This window comes from Pelodiscus sinensis, chromosome 8 (genome assembly GCF_052426305.1).
Source record: "Pelodiscus sinensis isolate ZL-2025 chromosome 8, ASM5242630v1, whole genome shotgun sequence".
Classification (NCBI taxonomy): domain Eukaryota; kingdom Metazoa; phylum Chordata; order Testudines; family Trionychidae; genus Pelodiscus; species Pelodiscus sinensis.
This window is the reverse complement of record NC_143059.1, coordinates 74995582-75014943: the sequence shown is the minus strand read 5'-3', so window position 1 is coordinate 75014943 and position 19362 is coordinate 74995582. Positions and strand designations below refer to the sequence as shown.

Below are 19362 nucleotides of genomic sequence, written 5' to 3'. Positions count from 1 at the left end.
CTCCCAGCCAGTTTGGGTAAATCTAACCAACTCGTGCGGCAGAACTTCTGTAAGCTCTGGCCCCTGCCATCCCTCCACGCAGCGAAAGCGCTGTCCGAGCTCTCCCCTCTCCCCTCTCAATGCCCCAACCTTCTCTCCAGCCTTCTAGACCCACCCGTCCCCACTCAGCCATTCAGCATGATTGGAAAGGCTGTTTTCCTTGGCATGGCCTTGGCCCCGTCACCCCTCCACTGGCTCCCAGTTCTCCAGTTGGGCAAACACACTCGGCTTGTCCCTTTTCACAGCCCTTCACCATCGCTCATGGACTGCTGAGAGGCTGCCTCCCACGTCACTGGGCCAGTGGCTCCAGCCCCCATGCCCACCTGTCACAAGCGCCTCTGCATTCCCCCTCGCTAGGGATGAGCTTCTCCTGGGCACCTCCTCCTTGGCCCCCTCAGGCCCCTCCTTTGCTGGGGACCTACAACGCCCATGAAAACAACGTGGCAGCTGGTCTGCTGGGGCCGCAGCCCGGCCTGCTGATGGAGATTTCTTCACTTCTGAGTGCTGGCTCTCCATTGCGCAGCCAGTGAGTTGAGTTTATGGGTCACTATTGTGTGGCTGTGATGACCAGCATGCCACATGTGGTCTCTGTGTGCTCAAGAACACGAACCGTAGGACTGTAGACGCGTGAAGAGAGAATTACATATCTGGTACCTAAGCAAGCAGGGCTGAAACGCAAGGCCAACAGGCTGAGGCCTGAGAGACGTCTGCTAAGAAATGTGTGACAGAAGTGACCACGGAACGATCCCATGCCTCAGGACTACAGGAAAAACGTGGACCAAAGAGTGGAACTGCAAGAACAAGGTCCCTGTGTCCTAACACGCCCCCGCTGCAGGGCACACAGTGTCTGCGAATGCTAATGAGGTAGTTAGAACTGCATGATAAATGGTGGGGGGCAGAGCGAGGCAACTGAGCTCCTGGTGTGAAACCCCAGCAAGAACCATCCCTCAGCTGCTCAATCCACGAGACACTCCCCAGACCCTGCCGCTATCTAGGCGGGTGGGAGTGGAAGTGCATGTGTAGCTTGTGCACAGGCCTGCAGAGACTCTCTCTGCTTGGGTGATCCCAACTGGGCTGGTAACCGTAACAAAGGGTCAGCCCCTGTACTGGCAAAGGCCTATGAGGGCCCTGCCCCTGGGCTTTCCATGGCCCTACCAACTCCAACAAAGCAAGCCGCAGAGATGACCCTGTGGCCAGCAGAGCCGATCCCATGGAGCACAGCTCGGTCTCCTCCTCTCACCCGCTGGCGCCACCGCTGAGCCGAGCTGCTAGAGAAACCCAGGGGTCACGCCAAGTTACCAAACTGCTGCAAACAAAAGGCTACAACCAGGTGTTCTTTGTATTAACTCCTGCTTTCTTAAATGAATTGCCCTGGATTTTCCTTAAGGAAAAGGATGAAACCTGAGCCTTCTTATTACAAGCCGGACCAGAGTTGTCAGCACAACCTGGGGCTGTTTCAGGCCTAGTTCCCAGCTCAGTGTCCCCCAAACACCTCTGCCAGCCTGAGCCTCAATTGCCAAATCAGCGTGCCAGTGAGTCCTGAATGCAACCCACCTGAACTCAGGATGAAATCAGCCTCGTTCCGAGGGCACGTGGCAGAGTCCCTGGCCTGAGGCACGTGCCATAGGACTCGGCAGACAGATACCAGCAAGCCCCCTCTGCCAGGAAGAGCTGCAGCCACATGGGAGCAGCTGCAGGGTTTATTTGACCATCACTGCTGGTGCACACAATTGAGCTACCCCCTAAGCTAAGGGCCCCCTTCCCAACTGCTGAATGGTTTGTGCCACCACCCCAGCCAGGAACGAGCCTGTTGGAGACGCCTGCCTCAGGGACAGTGTCCAGGTGAAGCCAAGGGAGGGGCTGCAGGTTCCATCACAGGATCTGCTTCCTTGACAGCCCAGCGTGAGCCACAGCCCGTCTGTCCAGCCTGGCCGGGAGAGTCCCAGGGCCTGCTGGCTCCAGCCCCACGCAGCCCTGCCCGCTACAGGATGTTCTTTGCAATAGCGTTCAGGGTCCTCACTGTAGCCACGTCTGCCACCTTTACGGCGTACTCGGAGGTAGAGAGCGAGGCTCCCATGGCAACGCTGCTGTTTCTGTCAGGGAAACCAAGAGGCCACCGGTTACTGTCTGGAACGTGACAGAGCTGGACACGGGCCCTGCCAGGAGACATCCGGGGGCACTGCCGGGCTCCAGCTCTGTTTCCTCTTCTCCCAGCTGCTGGCAGAGGGTCTCCTGGCACCCCTTGGAGCTCACAGAGGCTACAGAGTGACAGCAGGAGAGAGGAGCCGCAGGGCAAGGAAAGGGTCTTAGCTCTGGGCAGGAGGCACCAGCCCAAGGAGGAAGTGGTGCAGACCTCCTAGAAACAGGCAGGGGGCAGGGGGTATGAGGTCTGTACTAGACCCCCTGGCAGCACACCATGGCACCAGTGTCAGGGCTCCATTCTCACCCTGGGGTGCTAATGCTGGAACCATGTGCCCAGTGGCTGAGCACAAGGGGTTAACATCTCCCAGGGCACCTCATCACGCACAGGACTTGCGCCCCCAAACACTGAGCCCAAACGGAGTCACTTGTCCAGCCCCCCGACGCACAATTCTCAGGATCGGGGACTGCTCTGCCTGGCCAGCGGCCTCGCTTTCACAGCAGCAAAGCTGTGGGAGGACCAAGCCAGACCCCACCTCCCGACCGACTTAGTACAGAGACAACCTCTTCCTTACCTGAACTTCATCCCCGAGTCCCGGGCTGAGCGCGCAGAGCAGTGAAACTCAGGGGCACCCGAGCCCTCAAGAATCCGCTGCAGGTTCCTCTCTGTTATCCCGCCCCCTGGTGGGAAGAATAAGTTCAGACCTCACATCCAGACGGGCTCAGACCGAAGGTCCATCCAGCCCAGCATCCTGTCTGCCCACAGTGGCCAATGCCCGATGCCCACAGGGAGTGAACAGAACAGGGAATCTTCAAGCAATCCCTCCTCTGTCACCCATTCCCAGCCTCTGACAGAGGCTAGAGACACCGTCCCTACCCATCCTGGCTAATAGCCATTGAGGGACCTAACCTCCAGGAATCTATCTGGCTCTTTCTTGAACCCTGTTAAAGTCCTGGTCTTCACAACCTCCTCTGGCAAGGAGTTCCACAGGTTGACAGTTCGCTGTGTGAAGAAAAACTTCTTTTGTTTGTTTTAAACCTGCTACCTATTAATTTCATTTGGTGGCCCCTAGTTCTTATGTGATGGGAACAAGTAAATAACTTTTCCTTATTCTCTTTTCCCAGACTCATGATTTTATAGCCCTCTATCATATTCCCCCTCAGTCTCCTCTTTTCTAAGGTGAAAAGTCCCAGTCTTTTTAATCTCTCCTCATATGGGACCTGTTTCAAACCCTTCATCATTTTTGTTACCCTTCTCTGAACCCTTTCCAATGTCAAGAGGTTTGAGATGAGGCGCCCACATCTGTGCGCAGTATTCCAGATGTGCGCGTACCATGGTTTTATATAGAGGCACTAAGATATTTTCTGTCTTATTTTTTATCCCTTTTTTAATGACTCCTAACATTCTATTTGCTATTTTGACTGCCACTGCACATGGAGTGGATGTTTGCAGAGAACTCTTCACAGTGACTCCAAGATCTTTCAAGAAAGATGTGGAGAAATTGGAAAGGGTACAGAGAAGAGCGACAAGAATGATTAAAGGTTTAGAGAACATGACCTATGAAGCCAGGCTTCATGAACTGGGCTTGTTTAGTTTGGAAAAAAGAAGATTAAGGGGGGACATGATAGTGGTTTTCAAATATCTAAAAGGGTGTCACAAGGAGGAAGGCGAAAATTTGTTCCTCTTGGTTTCTGAGGACAGGACAAGGAGTAATGGGCTTAAAGTGCAGCAGGGGAGGTTTAGATTGGACATTAGGAAAAAATTCCTAACTGTCAGGGTGGTCAAATATTGGAATAAATTGCCAAGGGAGGTGGTGGAATCTCCCTCTCTGGAGATATTTAAGAACAGGTTGGATAGACATCTGTCAGGGATGGTGTAGGTGGAGCTTGGTCCTGCCTTGAGGGCGGGGGGCTGGACTCGATGACCTCTTGAGGTCCCTTCCAGTCCTATTATTCTATGATTCTATGATCTCTCTCTGAGGTAGCTGTAGCTAAATTAGCCCCCATCTAGTTGGGATTCTTTTTTCCAATGCGTATTACTTTACATTTACCAACATTCAATTTCATTTGCCACTTTGTTGCCCAGCCACTTCATTTGGTGAGATCTTTCTGAAGCTCTTCACAGTCTGCTTTGGTCTTCACTATCCATGCAGGACACTCCTGAGCTCACCCAGCGACTGGCCCCAAAAACCAGACCCAGCCCGGCCAGGAAAGGGAAACTGCCTTGGGGAGCTGCATGGTAACCCTGGTGGATCCAGTCACCCCAGACCCCCCGGAAAGTGACAGCTGTACAGAGCTTCCCTGCTTCCAGCAGGCAGCCCCTGGCGGGAGGGAGAGCCACTCCCCAGTGAGGCAGCAGCATGGCGCAAATCCAAAACACAGATCTCAAGCGCCTGGGAGCCCTGAGCCAGGGACGCATTCAGCCCCCAGTAGGTACACGGTAGCAGCTGAGTCATTACCTGGCACCACCACAATCCTGCCCTTTGCCTGAAAAGGAGCAGAGTGACAGGGGTTAATGCTCTTGCCCGTGGTACCGGCATGCACCCGTCCAGACACAGCCTTGCAGGAGAGGGATCTTGGAGCAGCACGAGGGATACGCACTCACGCGGCCCAGGACATGCCCGGTTACGGAGCTCACTGCGCCCTCTCCCAGACACCTCAGAAAAAACCACTGACCTTGTGATTCTGCAGGGCTCTCACTCCTGGGCCTGGTGCCTCCACTGCCTTTCATGCTGGAAACTCATCTAGCTCTCTGAGGCAGGCTGGCTCAGGGCCTGCTACTTAACATGCTCCAGTGCGGGAACCTCGCAGACCCTGGGGCGCTGCACTCACCTCTTTCCAGAGCCCCGAACTCCGGTCACGTACAAGCCAACCACGTCTGTACATGTGTGCAGGCATACACACAGGGATACTAGTGCGAGCGCTGTGCCGAGCAGCACCAAAAGGCACACGTCTGGGTGCGTGCGTACATGTGTGCAGGCATACACACAGGGATACTAGTGCGAGCGCTGTGCCGAGCAGCACCAAAAGGCACACGTCTGGGTGTGTGCGTGCGTACATGTGTGCAGGCATACACACAGGGATACTAGTGCGAGCGCTGTGCCGAGCAGCACCAAAAGGCACACGTCTGGGTGCGTGCGTACATGTGTGCAGGCATACACACAGGGATACTAGTGCGAGCGCTGTGCCGAGCAGCACCCAAAGGCACACGTCTGGGTGTGTGCGTGCGTACATGTGTGCAGGCATACACACAGGGATACTAGTGCGAGCGCTGTGCCGAGCAGCACCAAAAGGCACACGTCTGGGTGCGTGTGTACATGTGTGCAGGCATACACACAGGGATACTAGTGCGAGCGCTGTGCCGAGCAGCACCAAAAGGCACACGTCTGGGTGCGTGCGTACATGTGTGCAGGCATACACACAGGGATACTAGTGCGAGCGCTGTGCCGAGCAGCACCAAAAGGCACACGTCTGGGTGTGTGCGTGCGTACATGTGTGCAGGCATACACACAGGGATACTAGTGCGAGCGCTGTGCCGAGCAGCACCAAAAGGCACACGGCTGGGTGTGTGCGTGCGTACATGTGTGCAGGCATACACACAGGGATACTAGTGCGAGCGCTGTGCCGAGCAGCACCAAAAGGCACACGTCTGGGTGCGTGCGTACATGTGTGCAGGCATACACACAGGGATACTAGTGCGAGCACTGTGCCGAGCAGCACCAAAAGGCACACGTCTGGGTGTGATGTGCGTACATGTGTGCAGGCATACACACAGGGATACTAGTGCGAGCGCTGTGCCGAGCAGCACCAAAAGGCACACGTCTGGGTGTGTGCGTGCGTACATGTGTGCAGGCATACACACAGGGATACTAGTGCGAGCGCTGTGCCGAGCAGCACCAAAAGGCACACGTCTGGGTGTGATGTGCGTACATGTGTGCAGGCATACACACAGGGATACTAGTGCGAGCGCTGTGCCGAGCAGCACCCAAAGGCACACGTCTGGGTGCGTGCGTACATGTGTGCAGGCATACACACAGGGATACTAGTGCGAGCGCTGTGCCGAGCAGCACCAAAAGGCACACGTCTGGGTGTGTGCGTGCGTACATGTGTGCAGGCATACACACAGGGATACTAGTGCGAGCGCTGTGCCGAGCAGCACCCAAAGGCACACGTCTGGGTGCGTGCGTACATGTGTGCAGGCATACACACAGGGATACTAGTGCGAGCGCTGTGCCGAGCAGCACCAAAAGGAACACGTCTGGCTGTGTGCGTGCGTACATGTGTGCAGGCATACACACAGGGATACTAGTGCGAGCACTGCGCTGGACAGCACCAAAAGGCACATGTCTGGGTGTGATGTGCGTACATGTGTGCAGGCATACACACAGGGATACTAGTGTGAGCACTGCGCTGGACAGCACCAAAAGGCACATGTCTGGGTGTGATGTGCGTACATGTGTGCAGGCATATACACAGGGATACTAGTGCGAGCGCTGTGCCGAGCAGCACCAAATGGCACACGTCTGGGTGTGATGTGCGTACATGTGTGCAGGCATATACACAGGGATACTAGTGCGAGCGCTGTGCCGAGCAGCACCAAATGGCACACGTCTGGGTGTGATGTGCGTACATGTGTGCAGGCATATACACAGGGATACTAGTGCGAGCGCTGTGCCGAGCAGCACCAAAAGGCACATGTCTGGGTGTGATGTGCGTACATGTGTGCAGGCATACACACAGTGATACTAGCGCTAGCACTGCGCCAGCCAGCACCAAAAGGCATGCACACAGGGATACTAGTGCGAGCACTGCGCTGAACAGCACCCAAAGGCACATGTCTGGGTGTGATGTGCGTACATGTGTGCAGGCATATACAGGAATACTAGCGCGAGCGCTGCGCTGGCCAGCACCCAAAGGCACACGGCTGGGTGTGATGTGCGTACATGTGTGCAGGCACACACAGGGATACTAGCGCGAGCGCTGCGCTGGCCAGCACCCAAAGGCACACGGCTGGGTGTGATGTGCGTACATGTGTGCAGGCATACACACAGGGATACTAGTGCGAGCGCTGTGCCGAGCAGCACCAAAAGGCACACGTCTGGGTGCGTGCGTACATGTGTGCAGGCATATACAGGAATACTAGTGCGAGCGCTGCGCTGGCCAGCACCAAAAGGCACACGTCTGGGTGTGTGCGTGCGTACATGTGTGCAGGCATATACAGGAATACTAGTGCGAGCGCTGCGCTGGCCAGCACCAAAAGGCACACGTCTGGGTGTGTGCGTGCGTACATGTGTGCAGGCATACACACAGGGATACTAGTGCGAGCGCTGTGCCGAGCAGCACCCAAAGGCACACGTCTGGGTGCGTGCGTACATGTGTGCAGGCATACACACAGGGATACTAGTGCGAGCGCTGTGCCGAGCAGCACCCAAAGGCACACGTCTGGGTGCATGCGTACATGTGTGCAGGCATACACACAGGGATACTAGTGCGAGCGCTGTGCCGAGCAGCACCCAAAGGCACACGTCTGGGTGCATGCGTACATGTGTGCAGGTATACACACAGGGATACTAGTGCGAGCGCTGTGCCGAGCAGCACCCAAAGGCACACGTCTGGGTGCATGCGTACATGTGTGCAGGCATACACACAGGAATACTAGCGCGAGCGCTGTGCCGAGCAGCACCCAAAGGCACACGTCTGGGTGCATGCGTACATGTGTGCAGGCATACACACAGGAATACTAGCGCGAGCGCTGTGCCGAGCAGCACCCAAAGGCACACGTCTGGGTGCATGCGTACATGTGTGCAGGCACATACAGGAATACTAGCGCGAGCGCTGCGCTGGCCAGCACCCAAAGGCACACGTCTGGGTGCATGCGTACATGTGTGCAGGCACATACAGGAATACTAGCGCGAGCGCTGCGCTGGCCAGCACCCAAAGGCACACGGCTGGGTAATGTTCCCCAACAGCTCCTTGCCATGTTGGAGTGAAGGCTGCAGATCTCCCGGAACAGACCAGCCACAAAATGAGCAATCCTGGTTCACAGCCTCACCCGCCCACTCCTAGCCCATCTTCTCACCCTGCACAATCAACGCCCGAGCACCCCAGCCAGCACCCCAACAGCAACGTTCATCAGCCACCGCCCTGCGCTGGCCTCTGGTGCCTTCCCTGTGACAGCCCCCTGCCCGGCTCTGCTCTCCGGCGAGGCACGGAGCGATTTGACAGATGTCTCACAGGGGAACGCACACAGAGGTGCTGGCCTCAGCAAAGCCACACGCCAGAGAATCTGTATCGGTGGGGTCCAGCCACCATTCTGTCCTCCACTCTCCTTGCCCTGAACCCTGCTTACTCCCGTTTGCGGCATTTCCTCTTCCATGGGACGGGGGCCGTGCCTGAGACACGAGGAGGGTGGGTGTGCTTGTGCGTGTGGCACCTGGCACCGGGCGCCCTGACCCCCAGGGGCTCCCAGCGTGACTGCAATAGGAATATGGTGTGAAGAACAAAGAGAGGGGCTGTCACCAGCTGGGAGAGCAAGTCAGAGACAAGGCCCCACCCCAGGGACGTCCCTCCAGCAAGAGGCCCAAAGGCAGGTCAGACCCCTGGGGCCAATGCTCCCTGCCAGCGACTCTGAAGGGGCCGCCAGCCAGTGCCAGCTCCTCCCCAGGGCAGCCCCCAGGAGCGGCGAGTGGCCAGGGCAGCTGGAAGCTGCAGCAAGGGAGAGGGGCTCACCTGCTCTGTGAGCCTCTTTATCAGGGGCAACCCCTCGAGCGCGGAGCTGTCACAGCCGCTGGTCAGCACCCGCTCGAACCCCAGGGACACCAGCGTCTCCAGGGCCACGAGGGGATCATGGACCATGTCGAAGGCTGCAAAACCAAACAAGTCCCACCCTCAGCCAGCTCGCCAGCCAGGTGGGGGCAGACCAAGGACCTACCTCGCAGCCGCCAACCCTGCACAGAGCCTGGGTCCCCCCCGCCCCCACCCAGGGACAGCAGCCCAGCCAGTGAGCCTGGGTCCCCCGCCCCCACCCATGGACAGCAGCCCAGCCAGAGAGCCTGGGTCCCCCCCGCCCCCACCCAGGGACAGCAGCCCAGCCAGTGAGCCTGGGTCCCCCACCCCCACCCAGGGACAGCAGCCCAGCCAGAGAGCCTGGGTCCCCCGCCCCCACCCATGGACAGCAGCCCAGCCAGAGAGCCTGGGTGCCCCCCGCCCCCACCCAGGGACAGCAGCCCAGCCAGTGAGCCTGGGTCCCCCGCCCCCACCCAGGGACAGCAGCCCAGCCAGAGAGCCTGGGTGCCCCCCGCCCCCACCCAGGGACAGCAGCCCAGCCAGAGAGCCTGGGTGCCCCCCGCCCCCACCCAGGGACAGCAGCCCAGCCAGTGAGCCTGGGTCCCCCGCCCCCACCCAGGGACAGCAGCCCAGCCAGAGAGCCTGGGTGCCCCCCGCCCCCACCCAGGGACAGCAGGCCAGTCAGTGAGCCTGGGTCCCCCCCGCCCCCACCCAGGGACAGCAGCCCAGCCAGTGAGCCTGGGTCCCCTGCCCCCACCCAGGGACAGCAGCCCAGCCAGTGAGCCTGGGTCCCCCCTGCCCCCACCCAGGGACAGCAGCCCAGCCAGTGAGCCTGGGTCCCCCCCCCCCCCCGCCCCCACCCAGGGACAGCAGCCCAGCCAGAGAGCCTGGGTCCCCCGCCACCACCCAGGGACAGCAGCCCAGCCAGAGAGCCTGGGTCCCCCCCGCCCCCACCCAGGGACAGCAGCCCAGCCAGAGAGCCTGGGTCCCCCGCCTCCACCCATGGACAGCAGCCCAGCCAGTGAGCCTGGGTCCCCCGCCTCCACCCAGGGACAGCAGCCCAGCCAGTGAGCCTGGGTCCCCTGCCCCCACCCAGGGACAGCAGCCCAGCCAGTGAGCCTGGGTCCCCTGCCCCCACCCAGGGACAGCAGCCCAGCCAGAGAGCCTGGGTCCCCCCCGCCCCCACCCAGGGACAGCAGCCCAGCCAGAGAGCCTGGGTCCCCTGCCCCCACCCATGGACAGCAGCCCAGCCAGTGAGCCTGGGTCCCCTGCCCCCACCCAGGGACAGCAGCCCAGCCAGTGAGCCTGGGTCCCCCGCCCCCACCCAGGGACAGCAGCCCAGCCAGTGAGCCTGGGTCCCCTGCCCCCACCCAGGGACAGCAGCCCAGCCAGTGAGCCTGGGTCCCCTGCCCCCACCCAGGGACAGCAGCCCAGCCAGTGAGCCTGGGTCCCCTGCCCCCACCCAGGGACAGCAGCCCAGCCAGTGAGCCTGGGTCCCCCCCGCCCCCACCCATGGACAGCAGCCCAGCCAGTGAGCCTGGGTCCCCTGCCCCCACCCAGGGACAGCAGCCCAGCCAGAGAGCCTGGGTCTCCCGCCCCCACCCAGGGACAGCAGGCCAGCCAGGGAGCCTGGGTCTCCCCCTCCCCGACCCAGGGACAGCAGCCCAGCCAGGGAGCCAGGGCCACATAGCACTCAGATCCAAGCCCTGGCATGGCCATAGAGCAGTGGTTCCCAACCTTTACCAGATGGGGACCCATTCTGACAAGTCAGGAAGACTTGGTGACCCAGGGCAATTCAAAAAACGTGTGAATGGCTCCTTAAGAGCCACCTGGCGACCCATATTTGGGTCCCGACCAACAGTTTGGGAAACCCTGCCATAGAGCCTGGACCCTCACAGCCCTCACTCCTGGGCAGCAGCACGGCCACAGAGCCTGGGCCAGCCCCTTCACAGCAGACTTACCTCGGTGGAAGGTGACTGGCAGGGGGCGACAAACAGCTGCAAAGAGAAAGGTCACGCGGTCAGCAAAGGCCTCACTTGTGAGAGGCTCGTGCATTGGGGTGGGAGTCCCTGAAAGATGGGCCCAAGGACAACCTCCTGCACTGTCCTGGGAGAGCCCCGCAGGAGCACAGCCACGCTGCCTGCGCTCTGCACCAGCCTGCGGAGAAACCCAGGCTACCCGGGCTCAGGTACCGTGTGTCTCCTTGTGTCTGCTGTGACAGCACTTGCGTCTGGCCTCCCCTGCGGCACTGGGGCTACTCTGGGGCAGCGGCCCCTCCGTGTGGCTGAGCACTGCGACCCTACACTCCCGGAGACCTGAGCAGGCCTGAGTCAGAGACCAGCCCGTAACCATAGCTGAAAGGCCAGCTGGACTGCCAGCTTATGGCGCCTCAGCTAATGGCCCTGAGAAAGCGGGTTTGTGTCTAGAGTCCCTCTAGCATGGTGGAGCCTGGGCACCAGGGCACAGACCGGACACTGGCTGGGGTGTTACCAGTGTCTGAAGGGAGCACCCAGCCAACAGCCTGCTCCCTTGTGGGACACAGAAAGGAAGCAGTGTCCCAGAGACGTAGCCCCGCAGACGCACAGCTCTGTCACAGGGAGTGACCCCGTTTGCCAGACGCTCTCTGGAAGAACCCAAACGACTGGCCCCCAGCTCATGGGTCTCCAGGTGCTGACTTGGCCTCCCTGTGTCTTGGCTGCAGCTCCCAGATGAGGTGCTGGAGGGTCCCTCCCTCCCTCGGCTCAGGTCTCCTACAGCCCAGCTGCCCCTCCCGCTTTCTGCATGTTTTTCATGTCTCCTTTTTTTACCTGTTTTTCTCAGCTCTTTAGAAGACACAATTTCAGAGCAAGGCCTGGGCCAGGGTGCACAGAAGGCCAACACAGGCGCTTCCTGGGCACCTCTGCCAAGGCCTGAGCGCCAGGTCTGGTCTTGCCACAAGTACAGAGGAACGGAAGGTGTGGGAGGCGTCTGAGACAAAATGCGCAGATCTCTCCTGTGTGAGCCTCACCTTCCCTTACCACCTCACTGGGCCCAAGACGGCATCCCACTGCCACTGGGGACCCCGTAGGGCAGCTGTGCTGTCAGTCTGCCAAGTGCTCACCCCTGGCACTGTGGGACAGATGGCAGCAAGAAACTGGAGAGGCTGGATGAGGTGGCCACCCGGCAGCTATCACTAGCCAGCACAGCCTACATGGTGAGACAGCACCATGCTGCCTCGCACCTTCAGAGCACAGCCCCATAGCTGGGGGACTCCTTACCCAGCAAGGCTGTGCAGAGCTCTGTGTCAATGCGCCCGTCCTCAGTCAGGGCCCCAAACACCAGCCCATCGGCTCCATGCAGCTTGGCCAGGCGAATATCAGCCTTCATCACGTCCAGCTCCCGGTCAGTGTAGAGGAAATCCCCCCCGCGGGGGCGGATCATCACGAACACTGGGATCTGCACACACTGCTTCACCACCTGCAGGAGCCCTGCTGGGGCAGACAGAGGCAGAGCTCGCCCGGGGACGAGTGGGGCAGACACCCACCCTGCCTGCCACAGAGGCCTTCTAGCCCCCTCTCTCCCCTGCAGGGAAAGACTCCCCCGGGTCAGGGTGGGAAAGGACCTTTGACTCCCTTCGCCCTGAGACAGGCAGGAGTCCTGGGCCACCTGCCAGCAGGGCAGAGAAGAATGAGGGAGAAGGCGTGTGGAGGTGAGGTGCTGAAGGGACGGGGATGCAACTTCTAAGCCTGGATTACTGAGGCGCTGGCAGGCTCCCTGCCAAGCACAGGACATGCGATGCCTGCTCCCACATGGGCAGAGGCAAAGTTTGGACCCCCTGGACAGGCCTCCAAGAGGGTAAGAACTGGCTCTGATCACCAAGCAGACAGCCTGAGTCTTCCCCTTGCAGCCCTGGCCCCGCAGGACAAGCCCAGCCCTGGCACGCACTCCAGCAGGGTAGGCGCAGTGAGCAAGGAGCCTGGGGCACTCACCGATACTGGGCGTGGTTCCTCCTTCCAGCAGGCCAGCACAGAGCTCGATCCGGCCAGCGCCTGGGCAAGAGATTGAGTAACAGTCCCTGACCTACTCAACAGGCCTAGCCGTGGGCCCAGGAAGGGAAGTGGGGCTTACAGAAAAGGGCCATTGGGGACAGCAACGAGGCGCCTGTAGAGCCAGGCCATGGGATCAAGAGCCGGGCAATACGCCAGGAGGCCAGAGGACTGTGCCAAACAGAGTCCCTGCCCTGCTCTCTACAGCACACCGCCCCCAGCACGTGCTGGGCCCCAGGGCCCAGCGTCTCTCGGATCTCTGGGCTCTACGTCCCGGTTAGCTTGTGCGGGCTGATGCACACACCGACTGCTACATCTTCGCTGCATATTGCTAGTGCTACCCAGTCATAAACTCGACGGCCAGTCTGGCCCCTGGATCACACAGGAGTTTGGAAATAGTTCCTGTGTGAACTAGAGCAGAGCCGTTAAAAACACATCCGGAGTTTAAATGGCCGGTGATGGAGAATTCACCAGGACCCCTGGCAAATTATTCCAGTGGTAAAAATGTGTCTTATTTCCCATCTAGCTTCACCTTCCAGCCCTGGCCCAGGGCACTCCTCTGTCTGCTAGCTCAAAGGGCCCATTATTAAACATGTCTTTCCAGTGCAGATACTTCCAGATGGTTATCAAGTCACCCCTAAACCTTCTCTTGGTTAAGCTACCTAGATTCAGGCACGGTTTCTAGTCCTTCAGTCATTCTTGTGGCTCTTCCCTAACCTATCTCCAATTTCTCAACATACTTCTTGAGTTGCAGGAACCAGAACTGGGCGTAGGATCCCTGCAGCAGTCACGCTTTGTATCCATATCTATTGGACTGGGAGCTCCCTGGGGCAGGAGCTGTGTCTTCCCCAAGAGTCTGTATTACAAAGCCGAAGCTCCTGAGTGCTCAGCTGAAAAGACTGGAAACCCCTCTTTCAGGAGAGGGCTTGGCACCAGACAGGCCCCTGCCAGGGTTCATCACACTCAGGAGCAGGTCACGTCCCTCTTCCCTACCTCCGCGCTCGGCATTCACAGCAGACTCCACGGAGTCGACACACACTTCCATGAGAAAGCCATCAGCCATTCCTAGGAGGGAAACACAGCAGGGAGCTCAAAGCAGCCACAGATCGGGGGCAGGGTTTGCCCTGGCAACCAACCCTTCTCTCTTAAATCTCCTGCCCCACCTGAGGTTTCCAGTTGGCCCAACCTGCCGCCTCTCGTGACCTTCTTCCATCCACATTTCCCATCTCTAACACCCATTCCTGCTGGGCTTTTCACCGCTGCCCCTGTCATTTGTTATGTCCATGTGAGGAATGAATTGTGTTACGTGCCCCACTATGGAGATGGCGTGTGACTCGGAGGGTGTCATGTTATTGGATTTTAAGGGGAGGAGACAGATCACCCGGGGGGGTGTTTGCCCCAAAGTCTATACAAAGGGGGCCATGTGAGGTGTCAAATGAAAGCTCATGCTCTACTGATTCTGTGTCTGCCACTCATGTACATGTGGGATGTTTGTACGTGGAGTTATGAATATGGGCTCTGTGCTGATACTGGCCTGCAGTGCCTGTTGTAAAGGAGGATTGTCCAGTGAATGATTATGCTAATTAGCAGGGCCAGAAGGACAATGGCTCTCAAGGTGCCCAATACACACCTGAGGACTGCATCTGGGAACATGCAAACCAGCCAGGGCATAATGGCTGCCAGCATGTGAAACACAAACAGGCCACTTGACCATGTGACCTGCTGTGGCTGGGGGGGATGCCAGGAGAGATATATAAGTGCCATGAAGTGGACTCCATCTTGTCTTCAATCTTACTACTGATCCCAGATGCAGCCTTGCGAAGGACAGAGAGCCAGGAAGGATTATGGACCCTCCTGACACAGGATGTGCACCAGAGACTTTTAAGACAGCAGTTATAGCATCTCTGCTGAAAGCCTGCATCAAGACCTTGGTGACTGGTGCATGTAATGTATTCTCCATAGCAACCTTACTCTCATGCTTTTCTTTATTAGATTTTAGATTCTAAAGGATTGGCCCAGCGTGCTCTTGTGGGTAAGATCCAAAGTGTAAACTGACCGGGGATTTGTGGCTGGTTCTTTGGAACTGGAAAGACCCGTTCGAGGTAGGTGAGATTGGATTCTATAACCCCTCACCTGTGTTAGGTCCGGGGCCGATTGTGGCACAGGGAGAGCTGGGGTGTCACAGGGGTTTTGCTCATGAGGCTTCCTGCTGGCCAGACTGGCAGCTGGCGCACTTGTGTGGGACTGCTTTGTGGCCTAATTGGGAAAGGTCTCCAGTTTGGGGCTCTAAGGAGCCCTAGTTCTGAGCAATTTGTCCTGAGTGGACACCCTAAGCGGTGCCCAGATGCAGCCTGGTCCATCCCAGAGGGGGTGTGCGACATCACCTCCATATTGCTGCACATAAAACATTCATGGACCATCTCTGGCTGGGGTGGCAGGACGGTGTGGAGGGGTTCACGCATGGCAGTGGGTCAGGGCAAGAAGTTGGTGTGGAGACGCAGGGTCTTGCATTCTTAACCATCTTAGGGAATAGCCATTGATGGACCTAACCTCCAGGAAATGATATCATTCTTTTTTAAAACACTTTTGGCCTTTACAATATCCCCTGACAACCAATTCCAAACACAGAGGCTACGTCTACATTGGCAAGACTTTGCGCAAACACTTTTAACGCAAGAGTTTTTGCGTTAAAGTACAGTATTTGCACAAGAGAGCATCTACACTGGCATGTGCCTTTGCGCAAAAGCATCCGTGCCAGTGTAGACGCTCTCTTGCGCAAGAAATTAACGTTGCCTCTCTACACTGGCCTCTTACGCAGGAATACTTGCACAAGAGGGCTTATCCCTGAGTGGGAGCATCAGAGTATTTGCACAAGAACCACTGATTTCGTACATTAGAACGTCAGTGTTCTTGCGCAAGTACTCACAGCCAGTGTAGACAGGTGGCAAGATTTTGTGCAAAATCAGCTGCTTTTGCACAAAATCTTGCCAATGTAGACACAGCCTGACTGTGCATTGTGTGAAGTACAATGGGAGTGACAGGAAGCTCCATCTCCGCAGCTTCCATTGGCCACAATTCCCAGGCAATGGGAGATGTCAGGGTGGGGGATGGGATAGTGCCAGGAAGTAAGTGTGGGGCCATGCTAACCCATCTGTTCTCCACCCCACAATGGGACCTGCCCCAGGTAGGTGCCCTGCACCCTAACTTTGTCCTTCCTTTTGTTTAAACCTGCCGGCTGGTAATTCCATCAAGCAACACCCAGTTTTTGTATTATGTGGTAGGCTAAACAGGCTCTTAGCTGCTGTCCTGCTAGTGCCCCAAATTATGGCAAAATTACTATACCCTGCCTTTCCTAAAACACCGGGGGAGGAGAGGCTCCGACTCCAAGTGGCAGCCTCCTCAGAAGCTAGGCACTTAATCTCCTCCCCGCTGGACTTTCCCAGGCAGGTGCTGTGCTGTGCTGCACTGGCTCCAGGTAATGTGCCATGGGGGAGGTGATGGACAGGGGGAGTCCAGGGGGCCAGAGCTAGGGGGCAGGTATAAGTCATCACAGGGGAGGCAGGCGGTCAGATGGAAAAGGTGTGTGCGAGGCCTCAAATCCTAAGGGTGGCCCTGATCATATCCTCCCCTTAATACCCTCTTTTCCAAGCTGAACAGTCCCAGACTACGTCTAGACTGGCACGATTTTCCGCAACAAAGACTCTGGCTATCTTACCCATTACAAAGATAGCTTCCCCAATTATCACCTCTAATACCATTAGCTCACAGACATTTACCTCCCCCCCCCCCGCGTACCCCCTTCTGTTCTGAAATTTGATTCGTCCTTTTCATATGTGTTCATTTTTTAATTGTATCCTTTGGTATATATGGTTGTGACTATTTTCTTCCACTATTTGATCTGAGGAAGTGGGTCTGGCCCACGAAAGCTCATCATCTAATAAACCATCTTGTTAGTCTTTAAAGTGCTACATAGTCCTGTATTTTGTTTCAGCTACACCAGACTAACATGGCTACATCTCTATCGCTATTCTACATTGGCACGGACGCTTTTCTGAAAAAGCACTTTTTGCGGAAAAGCGTCCGTGCCAATCTAGATGTACTTTTGTGAAAAAAAGCCCCGATCGCCATTTTCACTATCGGGGCTTTTTTGCGCAAAACAAATCTGAGCTGTCTACACTGGCCCTTTGCGCAAAAGCTTTGCACAAAAGGACTTTTGCCCGAATGGGAGCAGCATAGTATTTCCACAAGAAGCACTGATTTCAGACAGTAGGAAGTCAGTGTTCTTGCAGAAATTCAAGTGGCCAGTGTAGACAGCTGGGCTACGTCTACACTGGCATGATTTTCTGGAAATGCTTTTAATGGAAAAGTTTTCCATTAAAAGCATTTTCGGAAAAGAGCGTCTAGATTGGCACAGACGCTTTTCTGCAAAAGCACTTTTTGCGGAAAGGCGTCCGTGCCAATCTAGACGCGCTTTTGCGCAAAAAAGCCCCAATCGCCATTTTAGCCATCGGGGCTTTTTTACGCAAAACATTACTGTGCTGTCTACACTGGCCCTCTTGCGCAAATGATTTGCGCAAGAGGGCTTTTGCCCGAACGGGAGCAGCACAGTATTTCCACAAGAACACTGACGATCTTACATGAGATTGTTAGTATTCTTGCGGGAATTCAAGCAGCCAGATGGTTTTGCGGAAAAACTTGCCAGTCTAGACACAGCCCTGGCAATTTTTTCCACAAAAGCAACTAGACACAGCCCCAGTGTTTTTAATTTCTCCTTATATGGAAGCTGTTGCATACCCCTAATAATTTCTACTGCCCTTGCCTGTCTTTTCTCCAATTCTAATATCTTGCACAAGAAAAGTTCTTGCGTAAGAGTGCATCCACACTGCCATGTCCTTTTGCACAAGAGCATCCATGGCAGCGTGGCTGCTCTCTCGTGTAAGAAAGCTCTGATGGCCATTTTAGCCATAGGGTTTCTTGCACAAGAGGGCTTATTCCTCGTAGGGAAAGGAATAATTCTTGCACAAGAAGCCCTCTGTTCCAACACTTTACTGTAAATTTACTTGCACAAGAATGCATGTGCAGCCTAGACGCTTTGCAAGTTTCTGCGCAAGAACACCTGTTCTTGCGCAAAAATCTGCAATGTAGACGTAGCCTCAAAGTCTGAGTGTACCAGGGATTTATCTAGCAACATATTTGCTATTTTACTATCTATTCCTGTCCTAGCAGTTCCTAACATTTTATTGGCTTTTTTAACTGCTGATGCACATTGACCAGCTGTTCTCCAACAGAACTATCCCCCCTCACCCAGATATTGGTTTCCTGAATGGTAACAGCTAATTTAGACCACATCGTTTTGCACGTATAATTGAGATTATTTTTCCCAACGTGCATTACTCTGCACTTATCAACACTGACTTACATCTGCCATTTTGACAAGTTTTAGTTCAGATACACCCGTTAGTCTGTATCTGCAAAAACAATGAGGAGCCCTGTGGCACCCTAGAGAGATTCATTTGGACACAAGCTTTCGTGAGTAAAAGCCTGCTTTGGTAGCTGCCTCGTCTCTGACGAGCCACAGGACTCCTCGGTTTATCTGCCACTTTCTTGCTCAGTGAGCGCCCATTATAACTCTTTTCAGTCAGTCTGGACACAACTCCCGGAGTCACTGGCTGTGTCTACACTGGCTGCTTGAATTTCCGCAAAAGCCCTGGCTTCCTCCTGTAAGAACTCAGCGCTTCTGGCGGCAATACCGCGCTGCTCGGCTCGGGCACAAGGCCTTGAGCGCCAAAGGGCCAGCGTGGGCAGCCCGGATGTGTCTGCACAAACAAGCCCGGTGGCGAAGCGGCGAGCGGGGCTCTACTGGGACACCGCGGCTCGGGGCCTTCCCGCACAGGGTTCTCCTGCCAGGCCGGACGCGGGGACCGGACCCCCCCGAGCGCTGTGGGACACGAGGAGCCGGGACTCGGGCCGCAGCCCAGCACCCGGGAACCGCAGCGGCTCCGAAGCGACGTGAGCCCCGTTCACACGCAGCCACGGCGCCCCCCCGCACCAGATCCGCCCAGTATCACGATTTCCGGCGCTAGCTCCGCCCCCTCACCCGCATTTCCGGCCCCCAAGCCCCGTTTCCGGTCCCGTCTCTCCATCGCCAGTTGTCCCGCCGCCCCCGGCTCCGGTCGCCATGAACCTGACGCGCCCTGCTCACGTGTCCGGAAAGGAGCCCCGCCTCCGTACCACGTGGCCCCGCCCCTAGGCTCGGGCCCCGCCCCCGCCTCGTCCTCACCTGTCCCCCACCGCGCGCGCAGTGCTCCCTAGTCTCTGTCACGTGCTGGATTGTCATGGCGACGGCTAGGCGGGCCCGGAAACGTGGGTTTTG

At 57.0% G+C, this 19362-nt stretch overlaps 1 protein-coding gene across 3 annotated transcripts; it reads right to left on the bottom strand.

Moving 5' to 3' along the window:
- Positions 1–1698: 1698 nt before the first annotated feature.
- On the bottom strand, positions 1699–19355 carry CUTC (cutC copper transporter). 3 transcript variants are annotated; one of them, XM_075934457.2, is made up of 9 exons: positions 19270–19355; positions 13983–14054; positions 12933–12992; positions 12222–12434; positions 10926–10961; positions 8908–9041; positions 4638–4665; positions 2754–2859; positions 1699–2132 (listed from the first exon to the last, which is right to left on the bottom strand). In XM_075934457.2, the coding sequence occupies exons 2-9, from the start codon at positions 14050–14052 to the stop codon at positions 2021–2023; spliced, it is 759 nt and encodes a 252-aa protein (XP_075790572.1). In that variant the 5' UTR covers positions 14053–14054; positions 19270–19355; the 3' UTR covers positions 1699–2020. The 3 variants fall into 3 exon arrangements, with proteins under 3 accessions (XP_075790572.1, XP_075790570.1, XP_075790571.1); XM_075934455.2 differs by lacking the exon at positions 19270–19355 and adding an exon at positions 19087–19209; XM_075934456.2 differs by lacking the exon at positions 19270–19355 and adding an exon at positions 19087–19209 and having other exon boundaries at positions 12222–12431.
- Between the last annotated feature and the right edge of the window lie 7 nt (positions 19356–19362).